Source organism: Equus przewalskii, chromosome 8 (assembly GCF_037783145.1).
Source record: "Equus przewalskii isolate Varuska chromosome 8, EquPr2, whole genome shotgun sequence".
Taxonomy (NCBI): Eukaryota; Metazoa; Chordata; class Mammalia; order Perissodactyla; family Equidae; genus Equus; species Equus przewalskii.
This window is the reverse complement of record NC_091838.1, coordinates 21,625,035-21,643,218: the sequence shown is the minus strand read 5'-3', so window position 1 is coordinate 21,643,218 and position 18,184 is coordinate 21,625,035. Positions and strand designations below refer to the sequence as shown.

Sequence of the window (18,184 nt, the reverse complement as noted above, 5' to 3'; positions counted from 1 at the left end):
AAGTGGAGCAGAGGAACTTAACCACTCAGCCCCAGCACTAGCCCCTGGATTATCACGTTTTGATACAGCAATCCAAAAGTTGAGTTACAAGTTCAGCTTATTTTGATACTTGTTTATTAAAAAAAGATATCTCACAAAGATATATAGATTCAATACTCATTTTTCAATTCCATCCATTTATCCAAAAGTTTTTATTGAAAATCAATTAGTAAATTTCCACCTTTCCTAATGTCAATGAACTGTTCTTGACAAGTAATTAGAAGATGCTGTACTTTTGAATTTTAAAAAAGTGAATCCCACTGAAGTGCTTCATTTTAATGTGGAAGACTTTAAAATAAGTCAGAAAAATCTGTTTCCAAGTTTTCTAAGTGTGGGGAGATATGAGCATTTTTAAGGGTGATACATTTATATCGACTTCAAAAATAAAATTAAATGATTATTTCAAACATTTTTTTCAAAATGCTTTTGTTTCTTTTTTGAAAAAAACTGCTTTTGTATTTATTGTTAAAATGTCATTACATTCACGTGTCACGTAATGACATTTCATTCAATGAGAGACTGCATATACGATGGTAATCCCAGAAGATTATAATGGAGCTGAAAAATTCCTATTGCCTAGTGACATTGTAGTCATCATAACATCATAGTGCAATGTATTACTGGTGGGTTTGTCGTGATACTGGTGTAAACAAACCTACTGCACTGCCAGTCGTATAAAAGTGTAACACACACAATTGTGTACAGTACATATTACTTGATACTAATAGTAAATGACTATGTTACTAGTTTATGCATTTACTATACTATAATTTTTTAGCTATTTTAAAGTGTACTCTTTCTACTTATAAAAAAGTTTACTGTAAAGCAGTATGCTGTTACGTCAACAGCCACCTCATACATCTCACGTTTATCATATCTTTTGATTGCATCATTTTCTCTTGTGCTTGATTTAATCTTGTGTTGTTTTGTTCATCACAGCCCGTAAGCATATAAAATCCACTGCTACTGTTGCCAGTAAGAGGCCACGTCAAGTGATTGACCTATAAACAAAGTTAAATGTGGTGAAGGACTACGAAGGTGGAAAATCAGTGATGGTTATTACTCACAAGTCAGGCAAGTCCCTTTCCACTATAGCTACCATCTTGAGCAACAAGAACAAAGTGACAGAAGCTGTTAAACGATCTGCTTCATTGAAGGCAACAAGACCAATAAAAATTCAAGAAGGGCTTCTATCAGATGTGGAGAAACTTCTGATGACCTGGATTCAAGACCAGACACAGAAGTGTTCCCCTCTCAGCACCGTGATGATCACGGCCAAAGCAAAAAGTTCGTTTGCGATACTGAAAGAAAAGGCTGTACCCACCCATAAGGTTAAATGTACTGCTAGCTTTGAGTGGTTTAAGAGATTCAAGAATTGTTATTCATTACATAATGTGAAAGTGAGTGGCGAGTCTGCACATGCTGATGTGAAGGCAGCTGAAGAGTTTTTGGAAACTCTAGATAAGCTGATTGCGGAGGAAAATTACTTGCCAGAGCAAATACTCAGTATGGATGTACCTCCCTGTTCTGGAAATGAATTCCCCAAAGAGCTTTCATCCATACAGAGGCCAAGTTAATGCCAGTTTTTAAGGCTTTTAAGGACAGGATAACAATCTTACTTGGGGGCAATGTTGCAGGCACTAAATTGAAACCCTTTATGATCTGGCACAGTGAGAACCTCAGGGCCTTCAAGCATATCAGAGAGCACACACTGCCAATGTACTACAGGAGCAATAAGAAGTCATGAGTGACCCAGCTCCTCTTCCAAGATGCCCCCCTGAATTGCTCTGCCAGAGAAATGGAGAAGTACTCTTTGGACAATAACATACCTTGGAAGATTTTGCTTATTGTTGATAATGCTCCCAGGCATACTTCTTTTATTGGTGATCTTCATCCAAATATCAAAATTCTGTTTCTCCCTTAAAATACCACCTCTTTGATCCAACCAATGAATCAAGGAGTTATAGAAGCTTTTAAGGCCTACTACTGAGGAGGACTTTTGCCCAGGCTGTTGCTGCAACTGAGGGAGACACTGATGTAATTCTGGAAGGATTACTACATCTCTGATTGCATCAGGAACCTTGCTTGGGGTTGGGGTGATGTAGCATCTGACAGACTCTCAAGAGGTTCATTCATGACTTCAAAGGATTTTCCAAGGATGAGGAGGTTGCAAAAATCGACAAGTCTGTGGCTGAATGGCAAACAACTTTAACCTGGATGTGGATAGGGATGTCACTGAGAAGCTGCTAGAGGTAGTTTCTGAGGAATTGACTAATGAGGAGTTGTTGGAACTGGAACAGGAAAGCATAGCTGAAGAAGGGGCAAGAGAAAGTGAAACTTCAGGAGAAGAAAAAGACGAAGAACCTCCAAGATGATTCACAGTGAAAGGTTTACCAGAAGCTTTTGCAGACCTCAATAAGCTCCTTAAAAAGTTCGAGAACGTGAACCCCAACATCAAAAGGTTTTCATTAACAGAAAGGATGTTTTCATGGTGCATTATCTTCTTACAAGCAAATCTATGACAAAAAAAGAAACAAACTAAGCAAACCACCATGGACATATTTCTGAAAAGAGTGACACCTGCTCAAGAAGATCCTCAGGCAGGTCCTTCAGGGGATGTTCCAGAAGGCATTATTATTGTAGGAAATGATCACTCCATGCATGTTATTGCCCCTGAATACCTTCTAGTAGGACAAGATGTGCAGGTGGAAGACAGCTATATTGATGATCCTGACCCTGTGTAGGCCTAAACTAATGTGTGTGCTTGTGTCTTAGTTTTTAACAAAAAAGGTTTAAAAAATTTTAAGATAGAAAAAGGCTAAGGGTCGGCCACATGGCTGAGTGGTTAAGTTTGCGTGCTCTGCTTCAGTGGCCCAGGGTTTCGCCGGTTCACATCCTGGGCGCAGACATGGCACCACTCATCAGGCCATGCTGAGGTGGCGTCTCATGTAGCAGAACTAGAAGGACCCACAACTAGAATATGCAACTATGCACTGAGGGGCTTTGGGAGAAGAAGAAGAAGGCAAAAAAAAAAGATTGGCAACAGATGCTAGCTCAGGTGCCAATCTTAAAAAAGAAAAAGGTTTCTAGAACCAGGATGTAAAGAAAGAAAATGTTTTTGTACAGCTGTACAATGTGTTTGTGTTTTAAGTGAAGTGTTATTAAAAAGGTCAAAAAGTTAATAAAATAGAAGTTTATAAAGTAAAAAGTTTGCAGTAAGGTAAGGTTAATTTATTATGGAAGAAAGAAAATTTTTTGTTTTATAAATTTAGTGCCTAAATGTGCAGTAGTGTGCAGCGATATTCTAGACCTTTGCATTCACTCACCAGTCACTCACGGACTCACCCAGAGCAACTTCCAGTCCTGCAGGCTCCATTCATGGTAAGTGCCCTGTACAGGTGTATCATTTTTTATCTTTTATACCATATTTTTACTGTACCTTTGCTATGTTTAGTTATATTTAGATACAGAAATACTTACCATTATGTTGCAATTGCCTACAGTTTTCAGTACACGTTTATAGCCTAGGAGCAATAGGCTATACCCTACAGCCTAGGTGTGTAGTAGGCTAAACCATCTAGGTTTGTATAGGTCCACTCGATGATGTCCACACAATGATGAAATCACCTAACCATGCATTTCTCAGAAGGTATCCCTATCGTTAAGTGACACAGGACTGTATAAGAACTGATACATTAAATGTGTGAGTGTTTTTAAGAATCCACTAGGAGAAGTAATATTCATAGTCACTTATCAAAATAAAGGTCAGCATAGTTAGAATTTTGTTTTTTAACTTATTATTGAAGGTGAATATATATGCACTATGCATAAATAAACTCCAAAAGGATGATAGACCTAAATATTAGAGCTAAAACTATAAAAATTTTAGAAGGAAACATAGAAGACGATCTTTGTGACCTTGGTTTAGGTAAAGATTTCTTAGGACACCATAAGTATGAACCACAAAAGTTAAAATGAATAAATTAGACAATAAAAATGAAAAACTCTGGTTCTGAAAGACTCTGCTATGAAAGGGAAAAGAAAAGCCACAGACTGGGAGAAAATATTTCCAAACCACAATAATAAGGAGACAAACAGTCTAATAAAAAGATTTGGACACATCACCAAAGAAGAAATATGGATGGTAAATAAGCATATTAAAAGAGGCTCACCATCATTAATTGCTAGGGAAAAGCAAATTAAAACTACAATGAGATACCTCTACACAGCTCCTAGAATGTCTAAAATTAAATGGCTGATAATAACAAGTGCTGACAAGAATATAGACCAAGCAGAACTCTCATAAATTGCCAATGGGAATGCAAAATGGTACTGCCATTTTAGAAAAACAGTTCAGCAGTTTCTTTTTTTCTTTTTTTTTTTTGAGTAAGATTAGCCCTGAGTTAACTGCTGCCAATCCTCCTCTTTTTGCTGAGGAAGACTGGCCCTGAGCTAACATGCATGCCCATCTTCCTCTACTTTATATGTGGGACGCCTCCCACAGCATGGCATGCCAAATGGTGCCATGTCTGCACCCAGGATCCGAACTGGTGAACCCCCAGCTGATGAAGCAGAACGTGTGAACTTAACAGCTGCACCACCGGGCCAGTCCCAGCAGTTTCTTGTAAACTTAAACATGTGCTTTCTGTACAACCCAACAATCTCATTCCTACATATTTATTTAAGAGAAATGAAAACACCACAAAGATCTATAAGCAAATGTTTATTCATAATAGCCAAAATCTGGAAAGAAACTAAATGTTCATCAATTGGTAAATGGATAAACAAATTGGTAGTTTTTATAGCTGAGTAGTGTTTCCACTATATAGAAGTATATATATAGATGTATATAAATACATCTATATATAGAGAGAGATGGAAACACTACTATATATATAGGATACATATATATAATGGAACATATATATAATATAAACACTATCTACATAATGGAAACACTACTCAGCAATAAAGAGGAATGAAAAACCAATATGTGCAATAACATGGATGAATCACAAAAGTATTACAAATGATGCTACAATGAAAAACCTACACTATATGTGTCAGTTTGCAAGTGTTCAAATATACATACAAATATAATAAATTATAATAAGAGGAGTTACTGGGTCAAAATCATGTGTGTAATTTTGATAAATCTTTCAAATTGCCTCTGTAGGGGCTGCACCAATTTACATTCGTGCCCTCGGTGGAAAGTTCATGTATTTCTTTATAACCTTATCAAAAGTGCGTATAGAATTTTTGGATTTTTGCTTGCCTGGTACTCCAATTGATTGTCTGGCACATGCCCTGAGGCCTCACACATTACTTACTATGGTACCTCCAAACTGCCACATACCTTTCCCCTCTGTGCCCTTGCACAGACTGTTCCCTGTTCCTGGAGTGCCCTCACCTCCGCCATTGGCCTGCTGGACACCTGCTCATCCTGTAAAACTCTCACCAGCTTTGTGGAGCTTTCCTTGATTCTCGGAGATTGAGATAATCATGCTTTTCTCTGAACTACTATTGTACTTTGTGTCTACAATCCTAGATTTCATGGTGAATTAGACTTATTTGTCTTCTCAATTCACCATGAGCTCCTGGGCGTATTAGAAGGTCTATCTCACTTCCATAAGACCAGGGCTCATTCATTCAGCTCTCTATCCTCAGGAGCTGGTAGGGTGTCTGGCACAAAATACAACAACAAATGTGTGCCAAACTGAAAGGCATGGCCTCTGAAGAAGCAAACATGTTTCTGTAAATACATATGCATGAATGAATGCACATCTATAAAGAAATTTTGTGATAAATAAATCTAACAACATAATTCTGTATCTAATAATGAGTTTTCTCAAACTTTCCTCCCTGAGAACTCACATTTTAAAGACTAAAATTTATGTTGTTTGACTAGTAGTCCAATATGGTCCAGAAACAGCTGGTAGAATGAGAGAGCCAAGCGTCCTCATTTTATGTTGGGCTTCACTCGTCCATAAGGACATAATGGACAAGATAATCTGAAATGCTGGCATGGACGAAATTCATTGTCTTCTATGACAAGTAAAGGTAGGGAAAATCCTTCTGGTGGCACAGTAAAACAAGATCTGAGGTAGGAGAGAGTATGCAGGTGATATTCCAAATTGAGTGCAGATATCTGGAATACACCAGGCAGAGGACTAGTGTCTGCATTTAGTAGTTTGGGCAGCTCTGCCTGTATTATGAAAGTCTTACAGAAGGCCTTACATTGTGAGTCCCTCATCTATGCTGATCACTAATCTTTGCACTGGTCCAAGCCTACAGGTTCAGGAAAATTCCTTGTCATCTGTTCATCAAAGAGTATTACGCCTGGAAATAAACAACTTTCTATACCGAAACCTCACGAACTCATTGGGGATGATGCATATGTTAACCTCTTCCATGATCAGCACAGAACTTTGCAAAATTACTGGATAATAAGTTAACAAAGACAAGAAGTGTATCCTTAAGACTCATAGCCACTCCTAAAGAATCAGTACAAAGGAAAGCAGAAAAGAGTTACTGTATGCTATTTGACAAATATTTATTAAATAAGCACGTTAGGCAATCAGGACAAAAGAGTAAACAAAATACAGTGTCTGCCATAAAGGAGCTTATAATCTAGTTCTGAGGATGAAACAACAGTAACATCATATATTTGTACAATGCTTTTCAGTTTACAAAGTACTGTCGCATATTACAAAGTCTCTTCTCTGTCCCCTTTCCACACTGCCAGAATACAGAGGCCATCGACAACATACACACTGCGATGGAGGTTCAAAGGGAAAAGATTCCTTGTGTCGGGTAGTAGGAGTGGGGTGGAAAGCGAAGACTTTATGGAGAAAGAAGCATTGCACGTGAGCTTTGAAAGGTAGACAAATTTCAATAGCAAACCATCGGTGGCATTCATTATAATAAATAACTTGGGCATAGACATAAAGTCAAGAGAATATTAGGGACAAATTTAGAGGGAGCACGAGGAGCATAATTTGGCTGCAATAGAGAAGTAGAAGAAAACAAGCTGGAAATAAAGGGTTAGAAATGCGTGCTTAATTCACTCAGATTTGGAGCTAGCAAATTAAATGAGTGAATTGTATTTTAATCTGAGGTAGGAAGATCAGTTTAGCTACTTCAAAAGAATTCTTCATTTATTTCAAGCCATCGTTCCTAGATCCCCATCAAATTCATTTGATCTTCTGTGTCTCCCTCCAAGAATCTTGTCAAGATTATGCTTTTCCTAATCAGTCACTAATCAGTTCACATACATCTCTCCTCTCCTCCCATTCTCTGCCACATAGCAGTTGTCTGTAGGATGGTGAAAGTTTGACCATTCTTTCATTTATTTCCTTGTTTGTGGTTTTTGGTTTTCTGTAAAGAGCAGGAAGTGTCCTCAATAATACAAAACTGTTTTTGTAGTACAGTGTTTATTAATACCTTAAATTATATTCTCCAAGATTCTTTTAAATAAAATGTGTGTTACTTTTGTACAATCTGATATGATGCACACTGTTTTGCAACTTATCTATTATTGCACATCTAGGTTATACAAATTTTTGAAATCACAAATACTGCAGAGAAGTTCAAATGAGATAAAAATAAATTAATACAAAAAATACAATCCTGCCCCTGGGGGAAACAAAAAGCAAAATGGGCAACAATTCTCGAAGATACATAAACATTACAAAACCACCCCATGACCAAAATGACATGTTGTCCTGCCTGCTTTCCACCAAACGACCTTTGGCTGAATTATTTTCAGCGGAATAGTAACGTTACGCTATGTGCTGAGTCCTATGCTAGGCAATGATGACATAAAGATGAAATCCCTGATCCTTCTCCTCAAGGAGCTTCATGATTAGTAAGGGACGCAGGTAACGCAAAGGATACCCAGGTTGCTATGGGAACACAGAGAAAGGTATCTGACCCTGTCTGAGAGGATCTGGGAAGGTATCCTTCAAGATAGTAATGTAAGTGAGCCCTGAAGGGTGAATACGAGTTAGTCAAAGAAAGGGTTGGGCGAATGGGAGTATAAAAGGATTTCCATGCAGAAGCAACAACCTGTGCAAGGATACAAAGTCAAGAGTGAATGTGGTATATTGAGAGAATTCTAAGTGATATATTGTGGCTAGAAGGTAGGAGCATATATGTACGTGAGTTGGTGGGAGTTGGAGGGAAGAACATGAGAAGATAGAGGTCTATGAGGTGAATGTGCTCAATATGGTACTCTAGAGTGTAGGAAAAATTAACATTTTTATTTACGTTTAGTTTAGTTTATATTTTAAACTTTTCTTCCTATAATGTAATTTATATTAGACCTAGTATTCATACAATAATACAAATAAAGTATAAAAAATTAATTTGGCAGTATTGGGGATGAATGCTCCAAATTATTTTCCTAGTTAAGGGTGTGAGTTCATTGAAATTTAGAGCTAGCTGCTCTGGGTGAAGAGAAACCATGAAGGGTTTTAAGGAGGGAACTATGGCAACAAGATTTGAATCTGGCAGCAGAGTGGATGATGGTTGATGGGAGAGAGCGTGCAGGCAGTTCAGAGGCATTAGTTAAAGTGAGAAAGGATGAGAGCTGAACTAGGGAGTATCATGGGAATGGAGAGAAAGGGACAATTAGAAGGTAAAAGAGATAAGGCTTGGTAAACTGACACTTTGTGCGATACAGAGGACAAAAGAATAGAAATAACAGAAACAAAAAGAAGAGGACGGATGCCTCGTAAAGCAACAACATGTGGGCCAAATCAAAATTCAGATGCAGAATAAATTAATTCAGCACTATTACAGGATTCGTGTCTTGCATAAGCCATTGTTTATAATATTAGTTTAATATTAGAGTGCATTTTAAGTTCTAAATTTCCAGCTCACAGAGATATACGACAACAAATGTGTTGTTGAAGACTGCCACTCCAGAAGTAAAACAAATTATTGTTTTCTGATATGAAAAGAACATTTGCAGTGTAATGAGTTCCAATGAGTTAAAAGTTCTGAATTCATTCATAACTACTTGTAAACACCATAGAATGTTGTGAAAGATAGTGACATAGCTACAAGAGCACATAGTCTCTAAAACCTTAAGAGAACACCCATCTGGACACAATATGAAGCTACAGATAATGTCTAGAAATAGGCACAGGGTGTAGGAGTGAAAACATTTTGACTCTAAAACTATCGGTTATGACAAGTTAATTTGGAACATTGTGAATAAATGAGATTTTAAATAATGGCTAGACTTTCCCCCCCGTTTGAGACCTAAATATGTTACATTACCTTATTTTCCAGCCTATTTGCCCAGCAAAGGAATAATATAATAAAAATCTAAGAACTTTTTCAAGCCCTAGGCACTAACTCTTCCCTTTGCTCTCTATGCTCTAGCCATCCCGCATGCCACTCTCTCAATTCTGAAACATGCTCTTCCCTCTGTTCTCTCTACCACTCTTCTTCTTACGGTTCACCTTGGGTGTGTTCTGTCTTATTTTTCATGTTTCAGCTTAAACATAATTTCCTCAAGGAGGCATTTATCATACCATTATAGATTTTAAATATTTTTGCTATATGATCCCATATACTTCTGTCTTGGTAACATTTATTTGACTTGCAATTATTTTTTAGTACCCACCAACCCAAATGGACAGTAGACGTCAAGTGGGCAAGAACACACTGCCTGGCACGTGATGGGCACTAAATAATTATTAATTGGTTTAAATTGTGCTTTATAGGCTAAACCTATAAATCACGTATATGAGGCCAGAATCTCCACCTACAACTCATATGTGCAAGAAATATAATTTAATTTCTATGATTCAAATTAATTTCTATTTCAAGTCATCATTTTAACAGGCTGGCAGAAATTTTGTCTTGGTCAATTCAGTATCTTCTCCTCTTTTTCTCTAATATTTTCATAAAGCTAAGCTACTGAGATGAAAGCTCGTTTATCCTCAATATCATCTGGCCATTTTGAATTAGTCCATGTAGGTTTCTCTGGAGACTTTGTTTTTCCTGTTCCACGACTCCTTTAAGCCAGGATTCATTCTGCTGCCTTGGTACTGCAAGGGGCACTCCATGCAGCTGCCTCCGTGGAGTCCGCCCCAGAGGTCAGGCCCGGAGCTCCTGGGCCCTGGGACATCACATACTCATCAAGGATGGTGCCGCCTCTGTCACTCAGCAAGGACAGAGCTTTTCTCTAGGACCCTCCCACGTGCCTCTCATCCCCAACTCTCCACCTCTCCCAACTCTTCTCAACCTTGGGGATTCTTGTTTGCAGAGAGTGTGGAGAGAGTGCAGAAGAGGGAGGGGAATCTGTATGCTTACTAGTGAGCTGTCTCCAATCTTTTGTCTATTCATTAGTTTCTTCTTTTTTATCTTAAGGCCTCTGCTTTTAAAACTCAAAGGCCAGGAAGAAATCCTTTTTTTTTTCCTGTAGCCACATTCCTTCCCTGAGTACAAACAGCAGAGCCTAGCTGCTGTTTAATTATGGAGAAAGGACCAAGAGGACAAAAGGAAATGCTGAGAAAGAGGAGAGAGGGTTTGGATGAATACTGATAAATATTGCAAAATTAGTGTTCTGCTTTATATTCATAAGTAAAATCTTGACTCCTGAATGAAATATTCGTGATGAGTTATTAAACGGGAATTTAGCATTATTGGCATACTTTTAATCTGAGAATGTGGTAAAATACAATCACCATGCTATTGTATAGAACATCCCTGGCATGTTCTCAGAGAGAACTGCCATTGGCTGAGGCCCTGGTTGGCCCCAGGTGCCGGTCAAATGCTTCTCAACAACTCTGTGACACAGGCATGATGATTCCGTTTTTAAAATGAAGAAACTGAGCCAGCGTTAAATAACTTAAGTTCACACAGCTATTAGGTGGCTCAGCAAGAATTTGAAGCTATATATATATGACTGAAAAATTCATGTGTTCTCACTATTTCTAACTGCCTCTCATAGAATTCTGAACTCACGAGTAGTCTTGGTCTAAGATAGTTTTTTTTATTATTTTTCACTTTATTTTATGATTTTTTTAATTCTCCAAATGATTCTCTTATTTTTTAAAAAAGTTAAGATCGTCTGACATCCTTAAAATAGATTCATAAGGTATCAGATTGGTTTCCCAGGGCTACTGTATCAAAGTACCACAATCTGTATGGTTTAAAAGAACAGAAATTTCTTGTCTCACAGTTCTGGAGGCTAGAAGTCTAAAAACAAGGTGTCAGTGGGGCCGAGCTCCCTCTGAAACCCCTAAGGATGAATCCCTCGTTACTTCTTCCTGGCTTCTGGTGGTTTGCTGGCAATCCTTGCCATTCTTGGCTTGCAGCTGCAACACTTCAATCTCTGCCTCCTTCATCACATTGTGTTCTCCCCTTGTGTGTCCGTGTTTCTGTCTATCTTAAAAGGCACCAAGCATATTGAATTAAGGGCCCACTCTACTCCTACCTCATCTTAACTGTAAGGTCACATTCGCAGGTACTGGAAGTTAGGAATTCAACATAGCTTTTTGAAGGACACAATCCAACCCATAATAAGCATGTTACGTTCTAAGTGCTTTAAGATTGAATTGTCACAGTTTAAACAGCATAATCACTATTTTATATACAGTGAACTAACACTCGGTCATTAACATCTCATAAAGTGAGAAGAAAAAAGATATTAGTAAATATCTCAAATTTTTTCATCATCAGCTACCACTTCGGGATTTAGTAGTTTTTTTTTAAACCTAAGTATGCAGTGTATAAAATGCGCAAAATATTTAAAGACTAGTTCGTTATAAATATTACTGAGACAACATATTTGCAAAGCACTTAGAAGTTTCACAAAGTGTTTTTTGGATGTGATTTCTCACTTAAAACAATCCTCATATATTTTTGTCCATTTTAAAAATTAAGAAATTGGAATTGAGAGTGTTAAATACTTGTTCAAGACATGGCTTCTAAAGAGGCAGACTTGGGACACGAACCCAGATTTTTTTAGCAAAATTCTGGAGCTCTTGCCGCACATCCTTGTACATTTTAATATTTCATGATGATGATGAAGGTGATGATGATGACGGTAACTGCTAATGTTTATTGAATGTTTATTAATTGATAAGGACAGAGCCAAGCACTGCACATACTTCTCTCTCATTGAATCTTTCCAAGAACCCTAAGAGGCAAGTACAACACCAAAGCATGGAGATGGTGAAGGATTAGCCCAAGGCCACGTAACTAGTAAATGCAAAAGCCAAGATGCACACTCAGGTCGTCCTACTCCAGAGCTTGCCTTTTTAGTTATCTACGGCCTAGCTGACCTTGCGAAGCCTTACTGGACAGTCTATTCCAGAGTCCTCGTCACCTGAGTTCTTGTTACACCATTACTAACCAACATGAGAGTGTTTATCGGCACATTACGAACCAATGTCTGACTATCCACATGACTTTAAGCAAGTTACTATCTCCAGTGCCAGCTGACTCGTGTAAAAAGGAGATACACTGCAGTGAGGACTGAATTAAATAACATATGTAAATGACCTAGTACACATCAGCCATATAATAGGCACTCAATTAATTGTATTTACGAATCAGACTGATATGAGAATTTATTGTTTAAAAAGTACTCTGGGGTTTGGAGGAGGAGGCAATTCATTTTGACTGGGGAGATCAGAGGTGTTACAGGAAAGGTAACAGCTGGACCTTGAAGAACAAAAAAATGTTAACAGGTGAGGAAGGGCATGCTATGGTCTGAATATTTACGTACCCCCAAAATTCATATGTTGAAGTCCTAATGTCTGTTGTGATGGTTTTAGGAAGTGCAGGGCCTTTAAGAAGTGGTTAGGTCATGAGGCAGAGCAAAGGGATCCCTAGCTCCTACTGCCACATGAGGACACAGGGAGATGTCCCGGAAAGAGAGAGGGTCCTCATGAGAATGTGACCATGTTGGCACCTTGCTCTTGGATTTACAGCCTCCGTAACTGTGAGAAATAAATTTCTTTTGTGTATAAGCTACCAGTCTGTGGTATTTTGTTATAGCAGCCGGAACAAACTAAGACAGGACATTCTAGGCAGAGAAACCTACATAAACAAAATAGCAATATCTCAAGCTGCCCCTGCCTAGAAGAACAGGAGTCAGAAGATTGAGACTCCCCTATAGGATTGTGGGAACTGCGACTCCCAAATCCGTGATTTCCACCAGTGTTGCTGAGTAGTTAAAAAAAAAGCCCATTCCTTCTGCAGCTATCAGCAGTTCGTAATTCTCTATTCACACGTGGGGACCACTGCCAGTTACTCATGCGTCACTTTTACTTTTTACCAATGGCGAGTCACTCTTGTATTGGCAGGAATAGCTGCAGTCACTGCATTGGCTCCTCTGAGCCTGAGGTACTTGATCCTTTTCTTCTCTGGGGACTGTCATGCCTTTAGCCTGAAACAGTAGGCCACCACATCTACAAGGGAGACGTGTACGCCCTTGGGTTTGCAGTTGTGGGGCAGGGCAGTTACTTAATTTCCACATCCACTCTGCTGGGCTGAAGTCAGTGGTAACTCATCTCTCGTTGGCCATGATCCAGTGACCCTGGGACAGCACTCTCTGGTCTAGTCTCCTTGCAATCTTTGGGGTAGGGTAGGGGAGAGAGTAAGAGTCAGGAGAGTTCTCTGCCCAAGTGATCCTAAGATGGCCTCTTCACAAGTCAGCAATTCCAGGATTCTTGCCCCCCTCCCCCATCACCTCTTAGTACCACTGCTAAGTTTCTGTTTCCATGCTCCTGTTCACAATGCTCCCATTATCTAGACTTTTCCTCTTCACTGCCCATGTAAATGCCATCCACTCTTCAAGGTCCACTTCCTAACCTCTGTTGATCTCATAAAACTCCTATGGTACTTGGCATCTGAATTTTATTATTTCAGAAAAAGCAGAGGCCTTTCCAAAAAAATGCCTAAAACTTGATCAGAAAACTGGCCTAAGCATCTGAAAATCTATGTTCTAATTCCAGTTCTATCATTTTATCACTGATTATTACAATCTCAGTCTTCATCTTTTATGAATGGGTTATATACTAGGTATCCTGCCTCAGAGGACTGAAATGAGGCTCATATAAAAATGTATGCAAAAACATTCCTGAAAACTGTAAACCACTATTCAACTGAGGTATTAATGTGGGTAGGTTTTATCTTCCTAACTAGAAAAGTTCTTTAGAGGATAAAGATCATGTCTGTTTTGTATAACCTCCAAAACTCTTCAGAATGTGCTAGAGTCACAGAAGGCATTCAGTATTTTTTGACTAACGAGACACAATATTTTTACTAAAAAAGAGGTCTTTTGGTCAGTTTCAAGAGCTTTACACTCTTAATTTTATTAAATAAGATTTTAATTAAAGTATTCATTCAGTGTTTTAAAGATCCAGTGATTTTTCTGATTTTTGAATGACATTTACAAGCATTGTCTTTTTGTACTCTTCTGCCATCTAAATCTAATTTCATTGTTTTTGCTAGATTTATCTGAAACATCAGCATTTTCCTTTTGAAGTTTCCAATTTCAAAACACTGATTTTTGAAAAACAAAACTGGAATTCTTCAAAATTTTCACCTTAAAATGAATAGTTTTCCTTTTAAAATATTTTATTTGATGCAAATGTGAAACTCAGGGAAGCACAAATCTCATTTAATGACATGTAGTCAGTCTTTCAATTTATGGTGGGTTTAATATTGACAAAAATGTTATAATTTTAAAACTTTAAGTTAAATCTGATTTTTTCAGAGGCTTGGAGGTTATGTCAACTTTCTATGACCAAACCACCAGTTAAATGACATATTTTTTAAATCTACATATTGTTCTCTAATATATTTAACTCACTCATATAACTCACTTATATGAGAACCACAGCACTCATATAAAATTTTCTTTACTAAATCAGCATTAGTCTGTACCTATAAAAAGGGAAATGAACACTTAATTATCACTCACAGGGGCAAGCCTGGTGGCATAGTCATTAAGTTCACGCACTCTGCTTTGGCAGCCTGGGGCTCACCCGTTCAGATCCTGGGGACAGACCTATGCACTGCTTATCAAGCCATGCTGTGGGAGGCATCCCATATACAAAATAGAGGAAGATGGGCACAGATGTTAGCTCAGGGCCAGTCTTCCTCAGCAAAAAGAGGAGAATTGGCTTCGGATGTTAGTTCAGGGCTAATTTTCCTCAAAAAAAAAATAGCACTTATATTGTGCCAATCACTATGCTTATCACTTTAATTACAGTTAATCTTTATTATTCCTGCCTTCTGTATTTGCAAATATGCCTACTTCTTAAAGTTTATTTGTAACCCCCAAATCAAACCTGGAGTGGTTTTGTGAAGTAGACATACACACACGCGAAGTGGGGAACATTTGAGTTGCTCAAGGATGCACACGTTCCCGGCTGAGGTCTAAGAAGGCCACACTCTGCCTTCCTGTTTCAGGTCTCATGCTGTAAACACATGTCTTTTTTGTGGTCTGCTTAGTTCCATGATTTTCATGTTTTTGTGCTTTTTGTTGCTGAGTTCGCTGTTTAAAATGGCCCCTAAGTGTAGTGCTGAAATGCTGTCCAGTGTTCCTAAGCGCGAGAAGGCCGTGAAGTGCTCCACGGAGAAAACACGTGTTAGATAAGCTTCCTTCAGGCCTGAGTTGTAGTGCTGGCCTTGTATAGTCCTGGCCAATAGTGTTGGCCCTGATTTCACTGTTAATGAATCAACAATATACATGAAATAAGGTGTCCTTAAACAGAAACGTAAATAAAACAAGGTTACGTTTTGATTGGTTGACAAAAATGCTGTGATTAGAGGCTCACGGGAACCTCGCCTTTATTTTCCCTGGGAACAACAGTTCAGTAGATGCCAGGTCAGTGTTCCCAGAGACTTTGTAGAACCTAATGACTGAGAAGAATGAGGATCCACTGTACATTTGTTTGTTTTTAATCAACAAAAAAATTAATGAGCTAATTCTTCTCTTAAAACATTAGGGAAAATTTCAAATATGCACATAGACAGAATAGCATAATGAATCCCCAGGTGCCTATGACCCAGTCTCAGCAATTAACAACTCATAGCCAGTCTTGTTTCCTCTTTCTCCTCTCCATAGCCGGGTTGTTTTCAGACAAATCCCAGACATTATATCACTTCATCCATAGCTATTTTATGGGTACATTCTTGTTAACTTTTTTTAAATTATAAGAGTAGAAAATCTGGAAAACAGAAAGTAACAAAGAAGAAAATAATATAAATCGATACTGAATTAACATTTTGATTTATTTCTTCTCTTTTTATGCATAGAGTAGATTAAAAGACTGGAACCATACTCATTGGATGCTCCCTTTTTATTTAACATTAACATAGGTTTCCATGTCGTTGAATATTGTTCAAAAAGATAATAAAATATAACTCGATACCTTTAATAAGAGGCATGTCACGTCTTTATAATGTCTGTTTTATCTTTTTGAGAGATGTGACTGGTTGTTTAAAATTAGGCTTTTTACTTTGAGACAATTGTACATTCACATACACTGTAAGAAATAATACAGAAGATACAGTATACTCTTTACCCAGTTTCCCCCCAGTGGAAACATCTTGGCAAACTATACAGTAATATCACAACCAGGATAACGACAGCCATACAGGAAAGACACAGAACTTTCCATCACAGGAGGATCCCTCCTGTTGCCTGTTTATAGCCAAACCCACTTCTTTCTCGCCCTCAACTCTTCCTTAACTCCTGGCAACCACTAATCTGTTCTCTGTTTCTATAATTTTGTCATTTCAAGAATCTTATATAAGTGGAATCACTCAGTATGCAAACTTTTGGGGCTGGCCTTGTTCGTTTAGCATAAGATTTATTCAAGTTGTTGCATACATCAATAGTTTTTTCCTTTTTATTACTGACTAGTCTGCCAGGTGTGGGTGTAGCATAGTTTGTTTAACCATTCATCCTCTGAAGGACTAGGTTGTTTTCAGTTTTTGGCTATTATGAGTAAAGCTGCTATAAAAATTTGTGTACAGGTTTTGGTGTGAACATAAACATGCATTAGTTTCCTCTTGCTGCTCTAACAAATGACCACAAACAATTTAAAAATCTCAAATTTATTATCTTACGGTTATGGAGGTCAGAAGTCCAAGTTTCTTCTGCAAGCTCTAGGGGAGAATCTGATCCTTGCCTTTTCTTTCTAGAGTTGGCTGGCATTCCTTGGTTCCTGGCTGCATTAATCCAACCTCTGCTTTCAATATCACAGGATTCTCTGACTCTGGCCCTCCAGCCTCCCTCTTATAAGGTCCCTTATGATTACATTGGGCCCACTTGGATCATCCTAAATAATCTCTCCATCTCAAGATCATTAACTTAATCAGAATTGCAAAGACCCTTCTGTCATGTAAGGTAACACATTTACAAATTCCGGGAGTTAGCATGTGGACATTCTTGTGGGGCTATTATTTAGCCAACAACAAGTTTTCATTTCTCTGGGATAAGTGCCCAAAAGCTCAGTTTTATAGGAAATTGTCAAGCTGTTCTCCATAGTGGCTGTACTAGTCTACAATCCCACCAGCAATATTTGAGCAATGCAGTTTCTCTACAACCTAGCCAGCATTTGGTCACTTTATTTTAGCAACTCTATAGGTGTGTAGTGGTATCTCATTGTGGTTTTAATTTGCATTTCTCTAATGGCTAAAGATGTTGAACATCTTTTTATGTGCTTATTTGCCATCTGTACATCCTCTTTGGTGAAATATCTGTCCACATCTTATGTGCTTTATTTTTAATGCAAATAACCAGAAGCTCTTCAAAAACTTTTTCACCAGGGCTAATCACAGAATTTACGACTTCTTTGGGTGGATTTTTGGCCTAGATCTTTGAGGAAACTTAAGTGCAGTGGTTCTAAAACTTAGCGTGCCTCAGAATCACCTGTTGGACTTGATGAAACACAGCTTATCAGGACCCACCCCAGAGTTTCTGATTTTATAACTATGGGGTGGGGCCTACAGAATTTGCATTTCTAACAAACTCCCACCTAGCACTGATGCTCTTATCCCAGGACCACACTAGGATATGCTTTAGGGAAACATTAGGCTTACTTGATGTTTTCTGCTGCCTTTTCTCTGTCATTGTAAATTTCCCTGTATTAAACATGAGAATGAA

At 38.2% G+C, this 18,184-nt stretch overlaps 1 protein-coding gene across 1 annotated transcript; it reads left to right on the top strand.

Annotated features, from left to right (window-relative positions):
* The first annotated feature begins 1,091 nt into the window (after window positions 1–1,091).
* On the top strand, window positions 1,092–1,616 carry LOC139085362 (tigger transposable element-derived protein 1-like). The gene has a single exon (XM_070632432.1). The coding sequence runs from the start codon at window positions 1,092–1,094 to the stop codon at window positions 1,614–1,616; it is 525 nt and encodes a 174-aa protein (XP_070488533.1).
* The last annotated feature ends 16,568 nt before the right edge of the window (window positions 1,617–18,184 follow it).

Excerpts from the sequence above, each read along its gene's own strand:
- LOC139085362 (XM_070632432.1), top strand. The coding sequence starts at position 1,092 with ATGGTTATTACTCACAAGTCAGGCAAGTCCCTTTCCACTATAGCTACC.